This window comes from Anticarsia gemmatalis, chromosome 17 (genome assembly GCF_050436995.1).
Source record: "Anticarsia gemmatalis isolate Benzon Research Colony breed Stoneville strain chromosome 17, ilAntGemm2 primary, whole genome shotgun sequence".
In the NCBI taxonomy this organism is placed as follows: Eukaryota; Metazoa; Arthropoda; class Insecta; order Lepidoptera; family Erebidae; genus Anticarsia; species Anticarsia gemmatalis.
Window position 1 is genome coordinate 8,003,079 of NC_134761.1, and position 25,493 is coordinate 8,028,571.

Consider the following 25,493-nt stretch of genomic DNA (forward strand, 5'->3'; position numbering starts at 1 on the left):
AATTGGGCGACAAAAGTCTTAATTACACAAGTATTAATCATTTTATTGGAAACACACTGAAAAACACCGTAAAAGTAATAAGGTTATCATATTTATCTTTTTCGTACAAAGACGTAACATTTTCTAGCGCCATAAAATTATCTATATGATCTACATCGGAAAGACAATCTACGTCAAATATAGAAGTTTGAGGTTTTCCACAGTAACAATTGCACGTTGTTATTTACCCACACAATATTTGTATAAGATGAATAACATAACAATCCACCAGCCCTAAATAAGGTCAAGAACACACGAAATTCAATCACAATCATACATATAATAATAGGTACAATGTTACAAATTAATCAAGCGACTCGCAGTCCGTCCGTGTAGAAGGTTGGGCTTAATTTCCTCACGTATGTGTACTCTGCTCAACGGATTTGTTTCACGAACACAGATTATAAGCTAAGGTTGACGAACCACTAATATTGTGTACACAATCGATGTGTAGGATGGATATGCTGTTGCTAGGTGTAATTTTATTTCATAATTGAGCTGCTACGGAGTGCGAATTACGCAGAAGATGATATTTTGCGTATATAACTAGTTAAGTCCTCGACTGAGTCCGCGTAAAAAGGTTTCCCGGGGTATAAAGTATCTTATGTGTTTATGTATGTTATAAGCTATCTATGTACTAGATTTATTGAAAATAGTTTCATTTGTTTTGAGTAACAAACATTGATTCATATATCCAAACTTTTGCATTTATAATATACTAGCTGACCCGCGCAACTTCGCTTGCGTCACATAAAAGAGAATGAGTCAGAATTTTCCTCGTTTTATAAAACTTTTTACTGTTACTCTGCTCCTATTGGTCGTAGCGTGATGAAATAAAAAATGCTTTTTTTGTCACTAAAAATATTATCAAAATTATTTATATCTCTTATTATAACAAAGTCGCGCTAGTGCACATCCGCCATTAAAACAGTTGCCATGACAACGGAATTTTGTTAATTAAATGTCATTGTAATATTGATTATTCGCGACAATGTTCGCCACCTGAATTTTCCCGGGAAATGCGTCATTTTCCCGGGGTAAAAAGTAGCCTATGTCCTTTCTCGGGTATCAAAATATCTCCATACCAAATTTCATACAAATTGGTTCAGTAGTTTAGGCGTGATTGAGTAGCAGACAGACAGACAGACAGAGTTACTTTCGCATTTATAATATTAAGTATGGAAGTAGCATAGAAGTATAGATCTAATATTATGATAGTCAAAAATACAAAACCACACATTTTAAAATCTCGTTATCGTGGCACTATTGGGTATGTTTTCAAAACGTCATGGTCACGACACTTGAGCATAAATTTCTATTTGTAAACCTTATATAGATAAAATAGTCACTAACAGTAGTTATGTGGCTAAAAACTTGACCCGAGCGAATTTAATGCAAATAGAATAACTTTCAGAACAAACTTATTTTTAAGCTGAAATTAATTGTAACCAACAACTGTGAAGTTCACTGTTTAGTTTATTAATAAACGTTTGTTTACTTCAAGTTACAAAGCCTGTTGGTTAACACTGAGGCATTAAACTAACACACAACTTTTGTTTGGAAATGCTATAATGTAAAAGTTATTTGAAATGGTAATAATTAATGATTCGTGATGGTTTTCATTAACATTCTATACGAAGTGCCATAGACAATAATATATGTAAAATAAAAATACTGATTATGGACGGCAAAAAGTGATTGACGAGTCAAATCCCATTTTCAGGTTTAATATAAATGATACCCTTAAATCGCGGACTTGAGCTAAAACAACTTTTTTCATTATTTACAGTTTTATTACTTGAAGGTTAATATTCTGAAGGACAAACAAACAAAGTCACTTTCATGTATATAATTGAGGTTCACATAACAGTATGTAATATACATACATAATATCACGCTCCTTTCTCATAGGGGGATGTAGAAACCAAGATACTATACTTAGAATTGCATAATAATTACAAAGAATAATTGCAGAAATTACTGTAAAAAACATTGGAGCGTGTTTTAAACTTCAATTCAAGCATTACCAAGTTATTTTCAGGCTCACAAATCCACAGATACTAATTCATACTAGTCTCAAAGGAGTCTGCAAGCCGAGATAAGTGTAGGAGTGCAACCCAAGGCGAAATACACCGCGGCCGAGTACAAACCGAGCCTAGCCAATTAACGAGCTAAATATAACTCACTCTTGTTTCTAATGAAAACTTCCACTTGACTTCTTGATATAGGTATAGGTTTTTATTACTATGAAGTATATACTTATAAAGGTAGGATTATATTTTTGTGTATAATACAATATAGTTACCACTAAGCGCAATGACTTGAAATGATAAGTATATTGAATATAGAATATGCAAATAAGTAGGTACGAAACTAAAAAAAAAATCTGAAATATGTCATTGTAATTTTATTATAATTAAAATTAAAATTGAAAAGTAAAAAAAAAAAAATATTTATGATGTCAAGTTCGAACAAAGGAATTTGAAATAGTAAAATGTAAGTTCGTAACAGTATATACCAAACCTCTGTAGGTTCCAAATTATTTTCGAAAGCCTAAACGAGACTTAGATCGGCACAGGCCAATAATGATGATATATAAATCTAACAACACATCTAAAAATATTTACTCTAATTAGCCGTCCAAAATCACTATTTAATACAAACACGTAATCACTATTTTCACGTAATTGCCACAAATAGTATTGACTATCAGTGCTTTGAGCTCGAAATATCCTAATTAAAGCTTTCGGTATTCGTTTGTGCTAAACATATACTGACTAAACCATACCCATTTCAAAGGGTTTCAACTGGAGGGCGGTTAAATCGAGGTTTAAAACAGGGATTGGGGACTGTTGCAAGCAAAAATGTATAAACTGTCACGTATAATCTCTCTTTCAATAACGCAGCAGACAAATGATGGAGGTTTGTTGATTTTAATTGTATACTTTTCGATCATTTATGCAACAATAATTATGGCTAAAGTTGTATTCGTAGTTTCATACATAATTCATAGTTTTTTGTTACTATCAACCTGCTGAGCAAGGATCGCCTCCCAACCACGGGAGGGATTTGGCCATGAGTCAATGTCAAAAACATATACTTATACTTTATCTGACTGCTACGCTTTGTCAACTAAACTTGAAGGAGAATAGAAAATGGCAATGAGATAGGTAAAAATTTGGTGCATAAGTAGAGGCCATGAGAAAGTTAGTTGTATTATATTCGCTCGTGACTGTACCCACAAATGGGCATATAAAATGTGCATTGAAAATACTTTCAACAAAGTTCTTTTCTAACTGAAGTTTAGTTTAACTTTATACGAAGTTGGAATGGATTCTTTTTGTTTGATGGGTAACGTAATGCGAGGTTCGATGCGATGAATATATTTCAGGGTTGAACTGCGGTTCGGTTTTACCCTTTTCAATAATTTTCGCTATGAATTTGACGGTCGGTAAACTATCTTCATATAACAATGGAATAGTTGCGAGAACATTAATACTTATTTGTTTTGTACCTAATTACTATTTTAAGCATTCCTTATCTAAAAGGTAGCTACATAAAATCTTTCTAATAGTTTAAGAGCTTAAAGAGCAATTGTTTTATATAAAATCATCCAGCTCACGTGAATAAAGCACCAAACTAATCAAACATCTTTCTTTTTTTTTGATTTCCAAACAATTACCGAAAGGTACTAACCGCCACATCCACTACAAAAGACTTTCATCTAACCAGCAAACACCATACGACATTTTACAATGCAAACACAAGCATGTTGTCCCATACATCGCTATTATGCACGGACAGGCCGGACTGAGAGGAAATTAGATTAATCTACAGAGCTGGTACCGTATACCTAGAGCAGTAGGTATATAAGCCGTGACGTTGTTGTGTGTCACAATAGATAGTGGAGCTTGAGGTCGATAGGAGCAATATGGAGCATGTATTCCGACGTCACAGTAGAAGCGCCCATAGCCAGTTGCGCTCACCGGTCAGTAAACGATCTGTGAGTTAAGCAAAACCTCGGCGCGGTCATTCCATAGATGGGTGACCGCATAGTGGTATTTGAACTGGGTGTTCGGAGGGTACGTAAAAAGTCGGTCCCGGGTGTGGCCTATTAAGATAGCAGTCGTTAAGCCTCGTCAAAGGCCTTAGAGCGGCTTGAACAACTTTGACACTAGGTTGACTACTAACCACATCATAGAAGAAGAAGGTTTTAGAGGCTTTAGGTTAGGTTATAGAGAGCCTTGCCATTAACGATTTCTTTAGTGTAGTTAATTTTCGATGCGGTTGTTTTTAACAAAAGATAGCTGTATTAAGCCAGTTGCATAAGCCTCTGGGTCATTGTTATGCCCGAATCTTGTTATCGTCCACGCCAACCTTGCACACAAGTATGTACACTGTTTTAAGTTATTAGACTATAAAAGTCTCTTTTGAAATTCTGTTGTAATGCGTAAAATTTCAAAGTACTGCTAAAAACTGTAATATAATAGATTTAACTTTCGCTCTCTTTGAAATAAAATATCGTTTCTTACTTCTGTATCTTCAATTTTAAAAAATGAGGATCCATATCGGCTTTGGATATGTAAAAGTATTGCGAGATCAAAACACTGCCTTCAGATCTATTTATCCATAAAAATGTAATAAATTATTAGTATAAACTTAACAGATACTTAAATATTTCATAGAATAAAAAAGTAATAGATACTTAGAATCAAAACCTTCGGGGCAAACTGTCTGCTACTTTACAGCAACTATCCTGAAATTAATTTGGTAGAAAAGCAAACCTTTTTGCTTACTCACTGAAGATTTTAATTGACCTTAGAGAGTTTTTCTTTTAAAATATCTTTAAGAGAATATTTTCAAAGTTACCTTTGTTATTTTGAGTTGTTGAGTCGAAATGAACAGTTTAATTGGAACAACAGTAAATCTTACTCAAACGGTGTAAATTATAAGAAATCTTACTTTAAATTATGATGATGAATTAACGTGGATGAACCAAAAATTGTCTTGAAGAGCTATATAATAATATCAAGAAAGACTAACCCTCGTTTTCCGAGGTACATTTAGCGGTAGTTTATCTATTCAATAGCGTTTAAACTCATATAAAAAAACCACTATTGAATGTACTCAAATGTACAAATGTACTCAGAAACCGGGGGTAAAGAACGTTGATTATTATGTTCCCTGCTTGTTGCTTTTACCTCCATGGGAGTAGGTCTGCCTATCTACTTATTCCACTGTAAAAGTGAATAGCAAAAGAGAACTAAATGCATAGGCATACGTCCTCGTCATCATCACTTAACATCTGGTGAGATGCGAGACAAATGTTTAATCGAATATTAACTTTATAACAAACTAGCTTTTAGCCGCAACTTCGTCCGCCACCTGAATTTTCCCATGGAAATGCGTCATTTTCCCGGGGTAAAAAGTAGCCTATGTCCTTTCTCGTGTATCAAAATATCTCCATACCAAATTTCATGCAAATTGGTTCAGTAGTTTAGGCGTGATTGAGTAGCAGACAGACAGATAGACAGACTTACTTTCGCATTTATAATATTAGCATGGATGACAGTAGACTTTCTTCATAAAACAGTTTTAGAGCGTTAATGACATTGAACCAACTATACTTATACGTAGTTAGCTTTATCCTTTAGCACAAACCTTTTTAACAGCAATTTCAATACAAAAACAAACTACCTACAGTATAAAAAAGTTCCATTATAACATTTACCGTGTAGTCCAATCTATTATCGGAATCAGAGGCGTGCTTTACGATCATGATTTTAATGTGACATAAAGCCGATGGCCCATCGCCCACATCAAAAAGTTATTATTTATCACATAAAAACCCATGACGCAAAACAAGTAACACGTTTTGGCTTTTCATGACGCATAAAAGCGTATTTTTGTGCAATAAACCGTACAGATGATTTGGATTTGATTGGGCAGAGTGAAAACCATATTGAAATCAATGTAATATGAAGAGATACATTGCTGGGCACTAGTACATATGTGTACACGTTGACAAATGAAAGCTTGAATGTAAAAATGTAGTGATATTTCCTATATTTGGTACAATCGAAAGTTCATTTAAAATGTACTTCAAAATTTATTCCCACGGCATCCGCTAGGGGCGCTGGTGTGGGTTGCTGTTAGTCCTTTCAATCTAAAGTTCTTCATTTGTATGTCGGAAAATAGTACGCCTGACTACGTTCAAAAGTCGATGGTGTATTTATATTTATTCCCTTTAAAATAAAGTTTAAAATTAACTGTCAAGAGGCCTAATAAAAATACTATAATTTACCCCAACTAAAAAGGTAGGATTCGCCACTGTTGTTGAGAGATACAAATAAGTATAATTTGAAATGTGTTGAACAAAGCTTGCCCTTGGGGATAGCCTTGTGAAAAGTGAAACGTTTTCGCGGAAACTATGCTTCACGTTGAGATCAAAGGTACACTACATTAGGCTATTTGTTTTGGAAAGGGTTACCAAGAATTTATTCAGTTGGACCAATGGTCCTTCTTCAGCGTTTCACATTTAAATTTTTTTTTTAACTGTTGAATGCACAAAGTAACTTAGTGATTACCAGCCAAATGTCTTTGTATGGCGTTAATCTATTTTAAGCCGTAGATGCTTATTTGTTATAGTTTTTGAACATATCGGCAATTACTTTCTATATGTTTGTGTACCAAATAGGCACCTAAATCATGAAGCAACAAGGATAAACTAGCCGGTCGTCGTAATCATGCCGCATATCTACCTTATTACTATTATATTTGACCATTCCTACAAGCAATAGATAATTTGTATTCCATCGTAATTTTGTAATATTAACAAATAAACAGAACATGTGAAAGAAATCTCAAATTAATTTAAGAGACTTCAGAACTGTGCTCATAAATGTCTAAGTTTTAAAACAGACAAAGCAATAATTCGCTTGAAAACTCCTCAAACGAAAAGTTTGATGAAAGTTTATGACAGAATAACTTTTGTATATAAGCTTATATAAATAACAGTAGTTTTATGATCTCATTTAAATAATCATGTGTCAGCCATTTGTATACTTAAAACACTGTTAAACAAACTTCACCACAGTTGCTAGTTTCAATCGAACTGGCCATCGAGACCGCGAACTATTTAATGAACATAAGAACTTGTTAGTTTTGCATAATTATTATAAAAATATTACTAGTATTACACAAAATAGAATCTATTTAGTAAGTAAATAACATAAAAATTTCACTTACTTAAATGGTTCAATATTTTGAGGGAACCGTTACAATTGAAGTAGTTGTCATCGAGGCAAATGCTATGTCTACTTGAAGACATTCTTAAACATATTAAATTATCTGCCCAAAAGAAAGAATAAAAGCCAGAAGCTAACAATAACAATGTGGATAAGTCAATATTCCGCACTAACTAAACAATTTTAAATCTAATTGAATAGTGTTTAATGTTTCAATAGTATACTTTTATCTATTATATTATATATTATATACATATATCCTCACGATATTTATCTTCGTTATTTAACCTCTAGTTAACCGGGTTTCATACGAGTTTCACAGTACATTAGATGTTATATCTTTATACAAACCACTTTATATTCTTCTCAATTCTTTTTAGTATTATACCAGTTTTAGTGGCAGTAGAAACCCTCTTAAATATATTATCTCCTGGTTTATGGCTTAACCATTCTGACTTGAGCACTGGAGGACATTTCAGTTACAGTTCTTTAACCACTAGTCCTTGAACATTCCGCAAAGATTTTTGTCCCTAAATCCACACACTCAATTTCTTTTTTGGGTTTCTTTGTCGACTATATAGAATATTAGCCTGAAACGTCGTCCGTGTGGAAAGATTTTCCGGGTAAATAGTAAACTACGTGTTAATACAGGTTATAAACTATTTGTATACAAAATTCCATTAAAATCCATTTAGTTGTTATTGCGTTAAAGGGTAATCCATACAAAACTTTTACATTCATTTTAGTAAATAGGTTGTGTTCGAGCTTATCAAAAACCTTTACCTCTTCAGAGGTAAAATACTTTTAGGGAGTTTAAAGTTACTTAATAATATGTCAAAAAACAGTCCATTAAAATAACACAGCGACGAAAATCCCTAATAAAATTATATCACAAATAATCTCGCCACCAAAGTCGTTTTAAACTCGGTCGGATATCGTCGTGTAATAACCGTATAAAATGTACCGCGGGGATGTAGGACCGACACTAAATGGGGTGCAGAATGAATTGTAGTTAACGGACAAGCCAACGTGATGGGATGAAGCACAATTTAATTTTGTACCAGATAAATTGAGTTAGCTACCGTACAGCTAAGTAGATTGGTAAGTGCAAACTGTGGCGCGATTTTCTACAGCCGGTACTATTGATAACCGGCCATCTATCGAAAAAAAAATGTGAAAATGGATTAACACCTCTAGCGTCTGTCACATGAACTATTTCCCTTAAGTAATTATTAATACGGTATTTCATTGTCAGTCAGCTAGCTACTCTTCTACGACACGTCAAATGTGTGTGTTACCTTAGAAATGCATACATAATGACGTCACTTGTGTAATTTTTCATCGAGATCGAATGACTGATAAACCTGTAGCGCGGTTCTGTCCAATCGGTACTGTCGACCTTCGAAATTTTGACATTTAGAATGTACGGCCAAAATATTTTCTACGACGCCCGTCAGAGACGCGGATCAGATTTTCATACAAAATTTCTCGATGACAGGTCGGTTGTCGGTAGTCGATAGTAGTAGAGAACCGAGCTACTGTAGTTAACAATTAGAAAAACTTGACATAGCTTCAATATTTAGGTCGTTCATTAAACCTAACTACCTAACTTTTTAGCTTTTCCCCTTGATATTCTTTCATTTAAATGTCAATCGCTCGATACTCGATAGTATCAAATGTAAAAAATCTCGCTACTGTACTAAGAAAACCGTAGACAGCACACGCTGTATCGGGTTTTCTTAATACAGTAGCGAGAGTAGGCAGTTGTTTTTCTTTTGTTTTTAGAGATTGAGTTGATGTTGTTTGCTGTGATCGTGATAGTGTTTTACTCGAGAGTGCAAGTGGATTAACACAATAGTGCCGGTGCAGAGAATGCAATTTAAAGTCTGGTTTAGAAGTAAAGATTAAGAAAATGCGATAGGAAAGCAAAGTACTAGTTGAAGCAATATGTGATTTTAAATAATTCTTTAGAATTTTCCTATTATATGTATTTCTTTAGTTTTACGTTATAATTCGATATTATCCGATTACATTGAGTGCCAAATTAATGTTAACACAAAGTTGCAACTATCACAGAACATACTTCTTAGTAGTCTGTGTTCATCCTTAGCATATAAAATCTGTTACCTTGCCAAATTTCATCCAAATCGATTCAGCCATTTTGACGCGAAGGAAGGAAGGAACAAACAAACACACAATCTCATTTACTATAGATGCGATTAATTACCACCTCTGTAAACTAGTGTAAGACGAGTATTACATGCTCAATCCCCCGTTACCGTGACAGTGTAAGCAGAAACGAAATCAATACAGATCCAATCAAGTTTTGTCACTAGGCGAAACACACAACAAAGGGATTCCTACACCTTTGTATTGGTAAACTCTAAAATTAATAAATAATCAAACTAGTCTTTATTTTAATATCAAAAATAGTTATAATAGATAGATAAAATGTTTTGTTCAGCTTCAGTCTGGAATTTGTCCTTCAAAAAATGATTGTTTTATAACTACATTTTCTTAAGGATTCACTATTTTGTATCAAAGATTCAACGTTTTTGTTATTAAATGCCGACATAATTATTGCTGTAAGAATATTTATTGTGTGTATTTTTAAAGCTGTTTGTTATATTTACAGAAAAAAATGAAGTTACGATTAGAATAACTCAAAGTACTTCCCGTACAAGACTTCTAAAAGTTCAATATCTGCAAAAATAAACACAAAATATTTTTTGGCAATGAAATCCTTTAAAAATACGACGATAGGCAAAGATTACAATTAGAATAAATGTTACTATAATAAAAAAATATGCAAAAATATGTAGTGTACTTGAGAGAAAAATAGTTGTAAAGAAGCAAAAGTTTGTGGAAATATAATGATTCTAACGTTTCCACTTCTATTTCCCAGACGTTTTTCTCATATCCCGCCAATTTTATATGTAGGAGGACGCAACAGATTTGAAAGAACTCACTTAGACTGATCAGTTTAAAGTAGGAACTACAGTTATTAAACGTTAATGGGTACATTACTTGTAATAACAATGTACGCGAATGGTGATGAATAGATAAAACATTTGTTGAACAAATTTTACTGAAAAATTATCATCATTTCATGAATGGGCATGTGTCTTCCCATTATAGAAAAGATTGGGCAATATTCCGGTTTTGAGTTCGCCACGATGACCAGGTACGGGTCACTATAAATAGGTACTTTACATTCGTTCAAGAAAATTTTAAAAAACATGAAAACTTGCGTGGTTATGCAATATCACAGTAATTAACTAATTGAACAACATAAACTTATATACACTTTATTTTCTATAAAATAACGTTAATTTCAAAATTCCTAAAGGAAAAATGTGTCAACCCTTTGTGGAGTATTTTTTGTTAAATGAAAGAGTTCTATCGTAACAACTCGGCCGCGTAATTTGAGATTTTTTATTAAACTTTACAAAGTTTTCACTTTGCAATAAAAAGTTTTATAAACGTTGAGTTGATACTTAATTCATAAAGAAACTCTTTTTACCTTTTCTATCGTTATTTGGGAACAATAATTGATAACTTTTGATTAAGTATTTCTTATAAAATAATAAATATTTGTATAAATTTTCCGCTTAGCAAACTCTTCCCATGACAGAAACTAGCTCCAAGATAAATGTTATGAAAATGGGTTCAAGATTTTACCCGTAACAGACAGACGGACAGACAGTAAGGATTAACCATAACCCAATTCTGCATAACCCAATCAAGTGCGGCTCATATAGTCGTCGTTAGTTAAGATTTATTGCGTGTCGAGCAAACACAGCAGATTGACACTTTATTAACCACCGCCAACGTTTACATGTAATAAAATATTCACCGAAATTCATTTATATTCAAATTTTATTTATTTGGCCTTTTGTGGTGAGTTTTTAGTGTAATCAAATAACAGAAGCAAAACTGGCCTTTAACAAACTTTTGAGATACTAGATGCTAGACTTAGTATTTCGATAAAAAAGTCGTGCGTTTTTCGCTCTTCTTTTGCATCAAAACAGTTAAACCGATTTTGATAAAGTGATGAGTCGTAATGAGAAAGCTTATATCCCGATAAATATTTGTAACTATGTCAGCAACAAAAATATGGGCATTAACCGGAATATTTTATTTAAATTTAGATCTATAACCTCATAACATTAAAAAAAAATACACCAACATTTTATCATAACAAGCAAACCAATCACAACGGAAAAACATTTCAATCATAATTTGGTATAAAAACTCACAATTTACACGAGGAACATCGAATACGGGTCGTAAACCATCTTGCTCCGGCTTAAATTACGTTTTAATATCGGAAAATTGCTTCCGAGAGGCAAGCCGCCCCAAGCCGCCCCAAGCCGCCCCGTGCCGCCCTGTGCCGCCCTACAGGGATAGCGCGTCCACTACAATATGTTGTTCCAATGAAAAAATATCATTTAATTTTCCCCTTCGTTTCTGTCCCAAGTGAACGCTTTGCTTGTTTTTCCTTTTTCATCGTACGGTCAACTCGTAGCACTTGCTACGGCGTAGCGTGTAGGCTTTTAGTGTTAATTCGTAGAGCTTTGGTGTGGTTTGTAATCTAGTTACTGGTATATTCATCAATGTGTTTTATGGTTTAATTACCGCTTAACTAAATCTATTGTTTTATTTTTTATTACTTTTGTTATTTAACTGTACCGAGTGACACACAATATTTGTAAACCCTTGAATTAGTAAATTCGCTCCGGTAGTTAGCAGACATATAGACTTTAAACATCGGCCTTTCATTTAAAAATATTCCCTTACTACCAATAATTTAGAAACTTGGTATCGTATTAGCTGTTCAACGACTAATACATATCTTAACAAAACTATTGGCTTTCCAAACTACATTGTACTAACACTCTTATAAATCAGCAACAATCTTTCAAACAACAAAATATACTGTGTGTACATAAAATACATGAAGAAAGAATAAAACCGATGCAGTATTACGTACTCGATCCATCGGTTTAATGAAGCAATCCCTTTTACTGGCCATAAAGAGCTCATCGGCCCTCCCGACCTAAAATGTTTCACTTGTATCAATGTATAAGCTTTCTCAAATAATTTTTATGTATTCACTCTGTTTAAATGCAGTAGACAAGAGGTAGTTGAATAATTTATATTTAAATAGTTTATAAGTTTATTTTATATTAATTAGCCTTATACATTTCAAAATTTATTGCTTTCACATGCATACAAACAAAAGATCACGCGTTGGTATAGGCGTAGGCAGAAACCAAAGACTTTAAATGTACCATTTAACGTTCTTTGGCCTTTTCTCTAGTGGTTTCAAATAGATATATGTTAGTCCTTGTTAAATTGCTAAAATACCGAATATATCACATCACCGTCTTAATTTTGACTACACAGCTATGTTTGAAAAGATTAGAAAACTTTGACCACCTTTTAATACAACAGTATAATATTTTTTAATTCGTACTGTAATGGTAAATTGACATTTTGCCGAATTCTCTATATAAGTATATCAAAATAGGTATTTGTCGAATAACATTTTCTAACAACGAAAGAACAGCCCTTAATTTAAATAAAAAATAACCGTTTACAACTGTTGTAACTGGCAGGTAAGATACAAAGTTACAGCATCAAAAGAATACGCAGCGTGAAAACTGACGTACGTTTCCTTTTAGTTGAAAGCCTTCCACTTTGTATTTATAATTAAAATTGTTCTGTGACGTCACTACGTCAAGCACGACAGGTGCAACCTTTGTAGTTAGAATTTTAATATTTTGTAGTATTATGTTTGGTGTATCTTTTTTAGATAATAAAGGTTGTAGTGTTGGGTCTCATTAAAATTTCTTTTAAACTGCATAGTAGTGAAAATGTTCAGTCTTTTTTGCTTTTAATGAACACGTTACACAATTTCTCTTTATTGATGTTGTATGTTGTACAGTCAAATATGATTATATTTGACTGTACAACATCATAATCAGAAGTAGACTTATAAACTGTTTATTGCAAACCATTAAAAAAAATTATAGTAGAGTGTAGTACAATTATGAGCTTAAAAATTGCTATTTAAAAATATCTTTGCTTTGAATGTATAAAGATTAGTCCTTGGAAATAAATTTAATTGCGAACTACTTTGTTGCTTGTCAAGAATTCTTTTGTAAATATTTGCACGCTATTGCAATCTTTAAAAAAAGCATTTGATGTTTAATAATTTATTTTATTTACTTTCAATCTGAAATATAATTTTACTTAGTAACATTACTTACGAAGTGATACTTTATTGGCAAGAGTAACGGCCTCTTTCACCTCTCATAGATAAGTGTGGGATAACATATCCAATACATAAAATAACAGATAATGTTAAGAAAAAGCACTGTCAATATTCCACCTGATCTTTTAACCGACACTTATTCATATGAGGTAAATCCGAGGCCCAATCTAATGTATCTTATTTTGTACACCTTGTTGCCAAACGTTTTTAATACAGCAATCTTACGAACGATTCCACGAATTCAGATTACATGTTGGGAAAGTATCTGGTATAATGATATAAAGGAAATTATTCGGGCAATTTTGTGCGGGGTCATTGAACGAGATTGTGACGTCATACCCCTAGTTATATGCTATTGATTAAACCTTGCTTTCCCGAGAATTTGGAGCGTCTTGATATGTGCGGATATTGGGGGAAAACTGATTTTCTATGACAAGAAAATACCAGGAATGCTGTGTTATAATGTGTAGAGATTTAGCGTTTATCTCTGGATACAGATTGAACAGATTGAACTAACTAAAAAAGGATTGTAAAAAACTGTATTCTCTCTCATTTTGGCAATTACAAGAAACTTGTAGGGACTGTTCCAACCAACTCCTTTCCAAGTGACTTTCATCTTTGCCTATTCCACTGAGACAGATGCAGAATATTATGTTAGTTTGTAAAAAAAAACAGTCTTCAATTAGATATTAAACCAACTTAAATGAAAAAAAAACGTATTGTATTTACTTGTATTCCCCTCCGTATCCCAAACCACGAACTATCTAAACTGAAAGATACCTCTATATTACTCTTACCATGGAAAAAATAAATGTACAATGAAAAACATTATTCATAAACAAAAAGCCATATTCCACACGCGTTCAAAACTACTAATTAAAAACAAATAACCAGCTTCGTGTAAAACTTTATTGCTTTTGAAAAACAGTAACAAAATGTTCTATAAATTACAATTTATTATAAAAACGGACACTGAAACATTTTCATAAAAAACTGTTCAATGTGCTGCACCTGTTTCGCGAGTATCATATTTTTTGTACCATTAAAACCTCAATGGAAATTGCTTGTTTAAAATCGCGAAACATAAATATTACTTTGATTGTACATTTTTATTTTACATGGGAACAAAACTGTACTGTTTGACTGTTGTTGACAAATGTCTTACCATGTCTTATCATAGATCCTTAGGATTTGATGCCCGTGTCAGGAAAGGTTGTTTATAGATGGCAAGATAAGATTATTAGGAAAAATACCATAAATATCACTACAAATGAGTATGAAAAATAATCGTCACAAACTTAAATTACGCCAAAATTAAATGTATATTGAGAAAATAAAAGTATAACTAAAAAAATTACCTACTTTAAAAATCACTATGTACTGCCCCAGTATACTATCGCATAAACATTATCCCATTCTATTGGTTACACACCAAAATAAATATTCTTCAACCCATCAACCCTACCCACATCCAAGTCAAATCAAATCCGAATCATTACGAAAACACAATAGCTTCATCAAGCGTAAATTTAACCAAAAAAATCTATTATCAAAAGATTTATTTCCCAAGAGTCAGAGGGCACTGTAACTAGTGAACCGATTAACCGCTAGGAACAATCTTTGACAAGATTTTTGCTGTACTTTCCACCCAGTGGGCTGGAAACCAACCCAGCGTCCACTTTATATGAGAGCTTTCTTTCAACTTTGTATTAAATGTTGCACATTTATTTACTCTGTGTTGTTTTTATTGTCGATTAGTGAAATGAAGCGGTGACGTCAGATTATGAAATATACTTTGTTTCGAGGATTATAAAAAGGTGCAATTTTTTTCTTGAGTGTTTTGTGTTTCTACTTTTCATTTTAAAATACGTTATTCATTTTGCAAAATTATATCTTCTAATGTACTTTTTGGTTCCTTTTTTAAATTGTTGATTATGTAGATATATTTATTTTAGCTGTACTATTAGTAAGTACAGCTTAATAACTTATTGACTCCCAAAAAAGGAGAACCAAAAAAATACTTTTATGATTTACCCACTTATTTACTTCAAATAATACTAGTATTCAAAATGTGTTGCATAATCTCCATCACATTATAAAACCGATAGAAACCATTTATACTTAAAACTGAAACGAATAAATTAACAAATTTATAATGTATTCTAATCGTAGATACATTTAAGTGCGTCATAATTTCTTAACGACGTACACTAGTCGATTACTCGACTCGTACAAGGCAATTATTGCGTTAGTGGCATCATAACACTCGGAATAGTAAGTGGTACATTAAACTTAGCTCCACTGACATTTCATACAATACTTGATTAGATTAATCACATAAACTTTGAATAAACCCTTCTTATTTATTGAAATTGCTTTCTTGCGACCTTATGTTCTCTAATTCTACGGTCTATGAAACCTTTTTTACTTATAATGAATGGTTTAAATGTGATCTAAAACTGTTTAGAAATAAGGCCTTGTTAAGGTGACCGTGACCATAGTATAATAAATATACAGGACCACATTAATACCCCATGATTTTATCAGAACTATTCCTTAAAATTGAATCGAATGGTAGAAAAGCTAAAGAGACTTCACTGAGATTATATGCGAGGAAAATACAAATTTATTTTTATTTTGCATAATAAACTATAATCCTAAGTAATAGGATAAAATCGCGTAGTTTGCAGAAAGCATCGTACGCCAATCCACTTTGAAAGCATCAAAGCTCTATTTAATCTTTTAATCTAAATACTATCAGTTTTTCCTCAATGATAATAAAAAAAACATATTTCATTGCTTTAAAACTATATTTTAACATCGATAATGATGAATATTTTCAAACAGCCAATAATTATGCACCAGCAGTAATTGCTGAGTTGACCTGTAATTTAAGTGGAAAATGTAATTTAAAAACATGCTTTACTGATCATTTTTATTGAAGTTTCACATGAATTTAAGTACAAAAAGTTAAATAAAATAATTTTAAGTAATAAGTTCTTTACTTTTATTTCGTGCGTTAATTTTGTAAAATTTTAAATAAACTGTGACTAACATAAGGGAAATTTGTAAGGATCGTATCCAAGTGGCGTTCTCTGACTACTAATGGAAAAAATATGATATTTTGTGTTTGGATGTATGAAAAAACTGAAAATGGCTATGGTAGACCCAAAATTACAATTTAAAGGATAAGGATTATACAAAAATATTTGCTATCATCAAATAACATGCACGATAAACGTACATACTCGTTGCCATGGTAACATAACGAACCCGCAGGGCGTCTCCCTTCAATCAGCGATGAAAATCCGTCAGAATCTAATGTTTCCCTTTCATGAACATTTTCAGACAAATTATATTTCTTATGTATGTACTGTTATCGGATCTTCTCGCGAAAAAATCAAGTACTGTAGTTCAACCATGAAATTGAAAAAATATTAGTTTTCGTTTGGATGAATTGACTAGATAAACTATTACTAAAGGCTAAAGATTTTTTGCTCAACTGTAACTAATATTACTTGGGATCAATTTATCCATTTTCAGATAATATTATTCGGGAACTAAGTTTGACATTTCGAACATATTTCTTATAACTTTTTAACTTTCTCGTTGCATGTTTATTATAGAATAGAATACGAGAATTATCTAAATGAGAAAATACCATAGTTTCCATGATTCCTTTAGTCCCCGTATTCCTAATAAAACTAAGATATTTTTTCATACAAAACGAATTTAACAAAATATAATCCGAATTCGTGAAAGTCGTCGTGTTAACGTCATGTTACATTTTAAACACAAATAACAAACAGCAAACAATTAGTACAACAAACAAAGCATCAAAAAGAAATATTACATACACATAAAACTCCATTAATAAAGACTAATAGTCACATGCAAATTAGGCAGCCTACATACACGTGTACAAATCCAGGCAATTTGTTTTGATATAGAGTGGCGACAGTGAGTAAACGCGACAGATCTATGTTCATTATTACCGTCGCCGTCGTATGGACTTGTGCGATTGTGTCCAGTGCCGCTGCGATACGACGCGCATTTGTAACTGTCCTAAGTTATTATAAATTTAAATAACAGTAGTTATACTGAAAAGTGATGTTGTTTGCTTAAGTTTTGCCTGAGATTTTTTGGTATTCATTTACAGTTAAATAATATATCGAATTTCGACTTCTAATAATGGGTTCTAGTACTAAAAAGCAAACATTGTTTAATGCGTCTCCGCTATAATTATATACGGGATTTCAACATTTGAAATTCCAGTCAGGTTGAACATTGAAAGAGATGGTCCATATTATTCTTTTACGTTTTTCTTTTCTTAAAATAAATAAAAACGGATAATCCCCTTTCGGCTGTCGTGATAAATACCGGCCCCTGTCAGGATAAGCACAAAAATGCCATTATTGATTACACAAATAAATATTTTGGCTGTAGAGGAAGATTCAGAGTGACTACGAGTGCTTACAACCGTTTTATTTTTTGTTGAATGAAGTCCATATTAAGTGCTTTGAGGTACTCCTAAGTGAAATATCTTTGTATTGAAATTCATATTTTTCAGACAAACAGATTGACATATTACGGAGGAGCGATTATGATAAAGAAAATTCTTAAAACCAATTAGCGTAAGGACTTCTGTAGCGAGATTCTTTGCAGTCTGGCAGCTTGACATTTAAAATGTACTCAAAGTAGTTCCTCAGACGCCCGTCAGAGGCGCTGATCAGATTTTTATACAAAATTTCTCGATGATTAAGTTTAACTATAACTCCGGTTGTCGGTAGTCGATAGCAGTAGAGAATCGAGCTGCTGTAAACAGTCGAACACTACACGATGTAAGCAAATCCAGGCATCATAAATTTTAAACTCTTTCTTCTTCTCGAATAAGAGAATTAACGCGAACACGCATTTTACCTTAAAATGCCTTACGTTTCGACGCAGGTTGCAATCGCCGTACCAATACATTAAACCCAGGCGGCATGTTAATTACTTTCGACAAACAGAGATGCAATTAGCAACAGAAAATTACACTAATTCCTTTAAATCCAAAGATACTGCACTCAAAACAATGCTATTGTTGGCTTTGGAAACCGAAACCGAAGGTCATTGTGAACCTGCACTACTCCAAAGTCTTTGTGTTGTCAGTTTTCTGTCGAAATTCAATAGAGAGACAATGTAACAAGATAATATTGTTGCGAACTTGAGTCGGTGGCCATTCGGAGACGCTCGGGAGTAGTCGTGAGTTTCCGGAGCTTCCTACTTTGATGAATAGCCTCCTCGGCTCTGAGGAGTCGAAGGATTAAGGCAAATTATGACTGTACTGTTCTGCTGTGATAAAGTTAACTTTTACTTGGTTATGGCTGCTTCTTGGGAGACGTCAAATGTATTATTTTGTTTTTAGTAAACATTGGGATATAGTTTGTGCTGTTTGTGGTAGTAGTGCAGTTTCCTAGATAAAAAGATAGACAAAACTATTAAATGTTTGAGATAACAAGAAACTTACATTTAAGCAAAATAAGTGGAAATACAATTCTTTTGATCTCGGGCTTCAAATTCAAATTTAAATGCAAAATATCATTTTCAAAATATCTTTCATAAACTTTGTACCAAGCATTCGAAATAGTCATATTATATTATTTTTACTTTTATTTCTATTGTCCGTTTTGGAAAAGCTAATTTAATATTCTAGGGTGAAGAAAATAATTTTCTAAGCTTTGATGCTCCCTATATTTTATTTCTTTATTCTTGTAAAGTTGATTGAAGAGGAAAAAAAAGAAAAATACTTAGTCTTTTTTACACGTGAGCTCTTAAAAGCCTCCCACGCATCTCATAACATATACATAGTATTTAACGGGTATATTTCACGCAAAAAAACAATTCCGGTGCAAAATACGTTCCTCGAATAACTGTCACTAAAAGTAAAGGAATTTTTCCTTCACGTCATACAATATTTAACACGATCAAATATGCAAAGTATAAAACACATTCTATGTTCCGTAAGTACAGGAAATATAGCGCTTGGTTAATCTTATATCTATTTTGAGATACGACCCGAAATCCCAATGGAACAATATCTTTCAGGAAAAAGTCTTTCAATGACCTTTTACCTAATACGAAACCTTTGAAACTGTGTGTTGCGGTAGGTAATTTTACATCCACTTAATACGTCTACAAGCAACTGTAGTAATTTTAGGTTAATTTGTAAGAAAAATATAAATAATAACTATTATAATTTACTAATTTGTAACGCTAAATGCCTAAAACATTGAACATAATCGACATTAGAGTGTTGAATCCCTACTAATATTATAAATGCGAAAGTACTGCTGTCTGCTACAATTTCACGTCTAAACTTCTGAACCGATTTTATGAAATTTTGGTATAGATAGAAAGAGTTGACCTTGAAGAAGAATAAGGCTTTTTATCGTGAGAAAAGGGGTAAGGGGGTCTTCCAAAAGAGAGGATTATTGTATTTATGGAAATTTCTCAACTAAGTCACTAGGCCACGCGGACAAAAGCTAGTTTAATATCAAACTTTTCTGTACATACAACAAGCTAATTACTAATCACTACAAACTGTTTTCACTGAACTCAAAACTAATGTACTCAAATGCAACACTAAAACTATTCAGAGCAGAATTGAAAATGAGTTCATATTTCGCAAAAGTAGATACATGAAAGTTGAAAGCTTTGGAAAATCAGTTAAATGCAAGCCGTATTCAGAAACTGAGTGTATACATAGTATATGACATATGTATATAATGTTGAATGAAAAGTTTTACGAATGCCAGCAAGAGATATGGAAGACCTTTGAAGGCTTAATTACGTGGAACTATGTGTTAATTCTGAGTAGTTTTGGAGGCTGTATAGTCTGTATATGCGGGTTCGGATGTAGAAATTATTGTGGTGTGGTTATTATTTACCGGTAGTATTGTTTACGTGTTATGTACCTACAGTTAGTTTGTAGAGAGTAATGAAATGTAGCGAAAAATATATTAAATTCCTAGCTTCAGTTCACTATTTTTTTTATGTTTTTGATGTTCAATTTATGGGAAAAATTGTAGCTTACGTGCCTCCACAGTGGAAAAGCTCGAATTCGGCCAATTTTTATCTAAATGGGTGCAATAGATGATGAGAATGATAGTGTTAAAAGTTCCATATTGAAAACTCGATTCTAGAATTTAAAAAAAATGTCATAACCTTACTAATATACATACATAGAATCACGCCTTTTATCCATAGGGGTAGGCAGAGACCAAAGTCTAATATACTAATTTAAAATTACCTGCCATACAGGAAAATACTACAACAAAGCAAAAATCTCAAATATTTTTAGCATTGTGATCCACAAACCACAGTATTGTGACCTTACTCGTAATCCGGCGTGGGAATGATCTCCCTTGTAACCCGACACAATAATGACGGCTAAATAGAACCATGTTTTTATGCAAATGAAGTTAATGCCCACGCGGCCGCAAACTAACGCCCACTTATTACGCCCACTAGTTTATACTGTTTTAAGTTATTTGCCCATTAATTTCGAGCAGAATTTTGTTTTAATTGTACTTTTTGTGCTTGGTTTTTTGTATTGGCAATATTGTACTGTGGACTACACATATTGGCTATCAATTTATTCACAGCAACTGTGTTTTCTTTTTAAATCAGTTTTCATGTGTTTTAACCCAGCAAACTATATAATTAGAAAAAGAATATTGTCAAATTTTAAGAGAATCTTAAGAAATTTTCCATAATTCTATAGCTTAGGTTATCAAGTTTGTCTGTCCACGAATTCTTCCGCGTGGTCTTATTTCTTACAATAAAAAAAAATCTGCTCCACTCCTATAAGTCGTAGCGTAATGTTATGTAATGATAACATGTAAGTCTTTCACAATAATTGTAAACAAACTTTTACACTGTTATATTATATTATAAGAATGATTTTCATCTAATCCCTTTTTTAAATTCTTATATGCGACCTGTACGCTATCTACATAGGTGAAAATAAACACCCTTTACATATTGCATTCCTTTCGAGCAACTGTTCTCTATTACACTTTCTTAAATGCATTTGCTCTAAGTAATACACCTGTACTATAAAGTGAAGAAGTCATTCAAGACGAACAAAGAACAGTTTCCATATAAGTTAGTAGCAGTAAAGGTGTACAATAGTTTAATGAAGTCGTTTTGTTACAGCGCTTACTTGAAGGACGACTTTGCTGTGCTGCCGTATCTTGATGCTGGATTCAACCGGGTAAGTTTAAATACTATACTTTTAGTTTTATGTAATGTTTAAAGCAAATTAGAAGATGTACTGGAACAATATAGTGTTGGTACATGAGTTGATAGAATGCAACTTAGCTGAATGAAGGTTTAGACAGATTTTAGACGTGAAGAGTAATGAATTTCAGTGTCATGAAGATTTGGTTTAAGTAATAATATCAGAGATATTCAAAGAAAAGAAGAGGCTTTTAAAATCTGTAAAAAATCTTGATTGGTAGCAGGTCATGATGGGGTCCATTTCAATGGCCAAATGAGAGTCTAAATTCGAAATCTTATGCAAAATTTTTGTTTCCCAACAAAACATAGTAAAGTGTTAGCATGATTTGCATCTCAAGAGAAGCTTTGCACCATCCCTTTAATTGAGTAAACTTTCAGTATTCGTCCGTCAGTCTCGAAGGTCGACATCTGTCTAAATTTACGACGTACCTGCCATCTATCTAACCCTCTCAATTAATGGACTCCAAGGCCCTCTACAGGGGACGAAATAACCTTGCTTAACTCGCTATTTTTAGTTGATACAGACACTTGATCACTTAGAGTTATTTATTACAATTTTGCCAACAATTGACGAGCTGGGAAGGTATTTTGAGGAGATGTTTCAAGGATAAGTTAGCTAAATCGCTTGTTAAAAGTTTGCAATTGTTACGGTGATACGAATTAGTTTCGGAATATTATTTACGTTCACATAAATACGCTGAACTCAATAATTTACTATTATTGATTTATGTATCGTTCAAATACCTATGTGTGTATACTATATGTGGTGAATTTAGAGCAGTGAAAATATGGTCCGCGAATGATTTTAAAATTCTAAATTTTCATGATGATTATGACAATTTATTTTCAAAACACTTACGTAGTAGTCCCTGCTAACAAGAATAATATAAAAGTCCCGAACTAAGAAAAGAATGGAAAACCCTGATCTAGAGCATATTTTTGGGATACGTAGAGAAATTATCACTTCGTATTAGTTTGAACTGACAAACGTATAAACCCAGTAAACAACGTGACTCTATATAATTATTTTAAATCCAATAACGTAAACAAAATTTATTTCTCTATCTGAAAGATGGAATGCAAATTCATCCATTGCTTCCCTAAAACAAGTCGCGGAAAAGGGGCATTTTCTTTAAAGAAACAGATAATAAAGCACCTCGTTTTTAAACCAGTCTTCCCACTTAGTCCGTCATGATGAATTGTTACCGAATATTAAATATTCTTTTACAAAATAACTGTTATAAATCTGACAATGAAATATATACGCTTATTCTATTGTTTATTGTGAAAATCATATTTCTAAGAACGTTTTAAAATATGATCTTTTAATATTCGGCTATTAGCAACAATTAACCCGAGGCGCACTTTCTTCGTGGAATCGAAATGATTGAGATTTTTATTATTTGAGAATACTTAACAAGAAATTAAGGTGAAGGCAATAAGTGAAGGTAGAAATATGATTGGTACACCTAGCAGCTTATACGCATAATATACGAATACTATAAATGCATTACACTACTTGTTTTTATTATATTATAAAAAATCGTTATAAATGGAATTTGAGGTGTTTAGAAGATGTTTTTTTTAATATTCTTTTTCAATCGTGTACCATATTGCAAGTTGACATATCGTAACGATGTTATATCAATAGAGATATTAAACATTTCAGAAGTTATACGCACTACGACGAGTAAATACTAGAATAAACCAACCCTTTCCTTATTCCATAGTAACAAAGATCTAATCGAAAGCAGCACAGCATTTTCAAACGCCATTTCCACAGGAAATACGCAATACTCGCGACAGAAATTTATCTTGTTAGAGTAGAACCGTAGAAATGGCTTGTAGAATCGTAAACAAGGGGACATTGTAGCGAAACGACGGTAATTTTACAACTAACATGGGACATGATGGGGCTGCCTATTCTTAGACGTCAACGCACCGCTAAATTACTGTTCACTGTTGCCAAATTAAAACATTACGGTATTTTTGGTTTTAGTTTCTATAAAATAACTAGAACGATTTCCGTAAAATTAAGGTACTTGATTTTAAAACAAAGGAAGGAAAAGCTTGGGACAATATTTTGCTACGATGACAAATAATAAACTAACTATCCTTTTAATATCCTTTGTTCTAATACTTGACAGAATGAAATAAATAAATTCAATAAAAATAAATAAATTTTACCCATTACTGTCCCACTGCTGGGCAAGGGTCTCCTCCCGTAATAAGGGAGGGGCTAGATTAAAAAAAAATGAATGGTTTCAAATACCTTGTTAATGACTTCACTACGCAGGATACCTTGAGTTACCAGGAGGTATATCTTGTTAATGAAATGCAAAAATTAACAATTTTACACAAATGATCTGGCAAAAAAATATAGACGTCGTACATCACTTGTGTCGTTTTATTAAACTGTATATCGCAGAGATCTGGGTTTAGTACAATGTTCCCTTCTTTAACGTACTGCTTGCGGCTATTGAGATTATTGGCGGTATGAGAGAGCTTTTTATAATTCTACGTATTTTTGTCATTGTTTCAGCCCTTTTTGTCGCGTATAAAACGCTTTTTATGACGAGGTAGATTATGTCAGTCGATAATTTTATGTCTGTTTTACACAAAAATATTGTCAGCGTTGCATTTCCTTTCAGCAAAATAAATCTATGTCAATAATTTAACATTTGTAGGTGCACTGTTTAAACAAAAAGGTAGTGGCTTTTCTCTAAATTAAAAATTTTACCAAACATTTTGTTAGTAAGTCACATACCAAATCGCGAACGACCTAAAACACTATAAAATACATACGACAAAAAACGATAACCAAAAAAAAAAGACAACGCACAAGTGAAACTTAAATCGCTATAATTTATTGTTGTACGTTTATCGGAAATGAAACATTATGTTACGCTGTGGTACGAGCTAAATTAGCAAATATTGGAGTGCCTCAATACAATTACAATGTAAAATAAACAATCTATAAACAGAATCAATGAGTTTGCTGAACATGAAATAACCTTGTTTATTATCTTCAGTAGTATTAACATAATAGCTTTGAGTTGCGACACATACATATTTTACCTAGTTTCCAATGTTTCATTCAATAAACACTGACAGCACCGTACTACTTGCGATTTAGGTGTGTGATACATTGGCTTCTAGAGCGGAAAGCGGAGCGGACTTAATACCACCTAAATTATATTTTATCGTTTCAGTAGCCCACCAGAATGGTGTCAATTAGTGTCTAAGACCATCTGTCAAAGACATTTAATCTTTAATTTAAAGACCTTTTTGCTCATATAGTGTCTATCCACGATGTGGATCCAAGGCCCTACTTCATTGCGGTTGGGTACCCATACCTAGCTATGAGACAGTAAATGCTTAATACTTTACGCTTACGCCAATTCAGCTTTACTTAAAAGTAATAAATATAACATTAATGATTATACTATCTACTTTTTCTTGAGCTGTATTACTGTTTTGATTGAGTCTTCGCTTGTTCATTTGAATACAGTTTCTTTCTAAATAAAATAAAACGCTATAACTCCCCGCTCTTACCTCCTTCTAACATCACAACCAAACATTTAGTTGAATAGTTTATGTAAATTGGAGCCACTTAGACGTCTCGGCATCAAACTGGACTACTA

At 32.7% G+C, this 25,493-nt stretch overlaps 1 protein-coding gene across 8 annotated transcripts in view; it reads left to right on the forward strand.

The window, feature by feature from the left end:
* The window catches only part of Pde8 (phosphodiesterase 8), a 233,333-nt gene that overhangs the window by 196,392 nt on the left and 11,448 nt on the right, over nt 1–25,493 (forward strand). For all 8 annotated transcript variants that reach the window (XM_076124910.1, XM_076124911.1, XM_076124916.1 and 5 more), the window contains one exon: nt 21,766–21,823. In XM_076124910.1, coding sequence (XP_075981025.1) covers nt 21,766–21,823 — 58 coding nt within the window. The remainder of the gene's footprint in view (nt 1–21,765; nt 21,824–25,493) is intronic.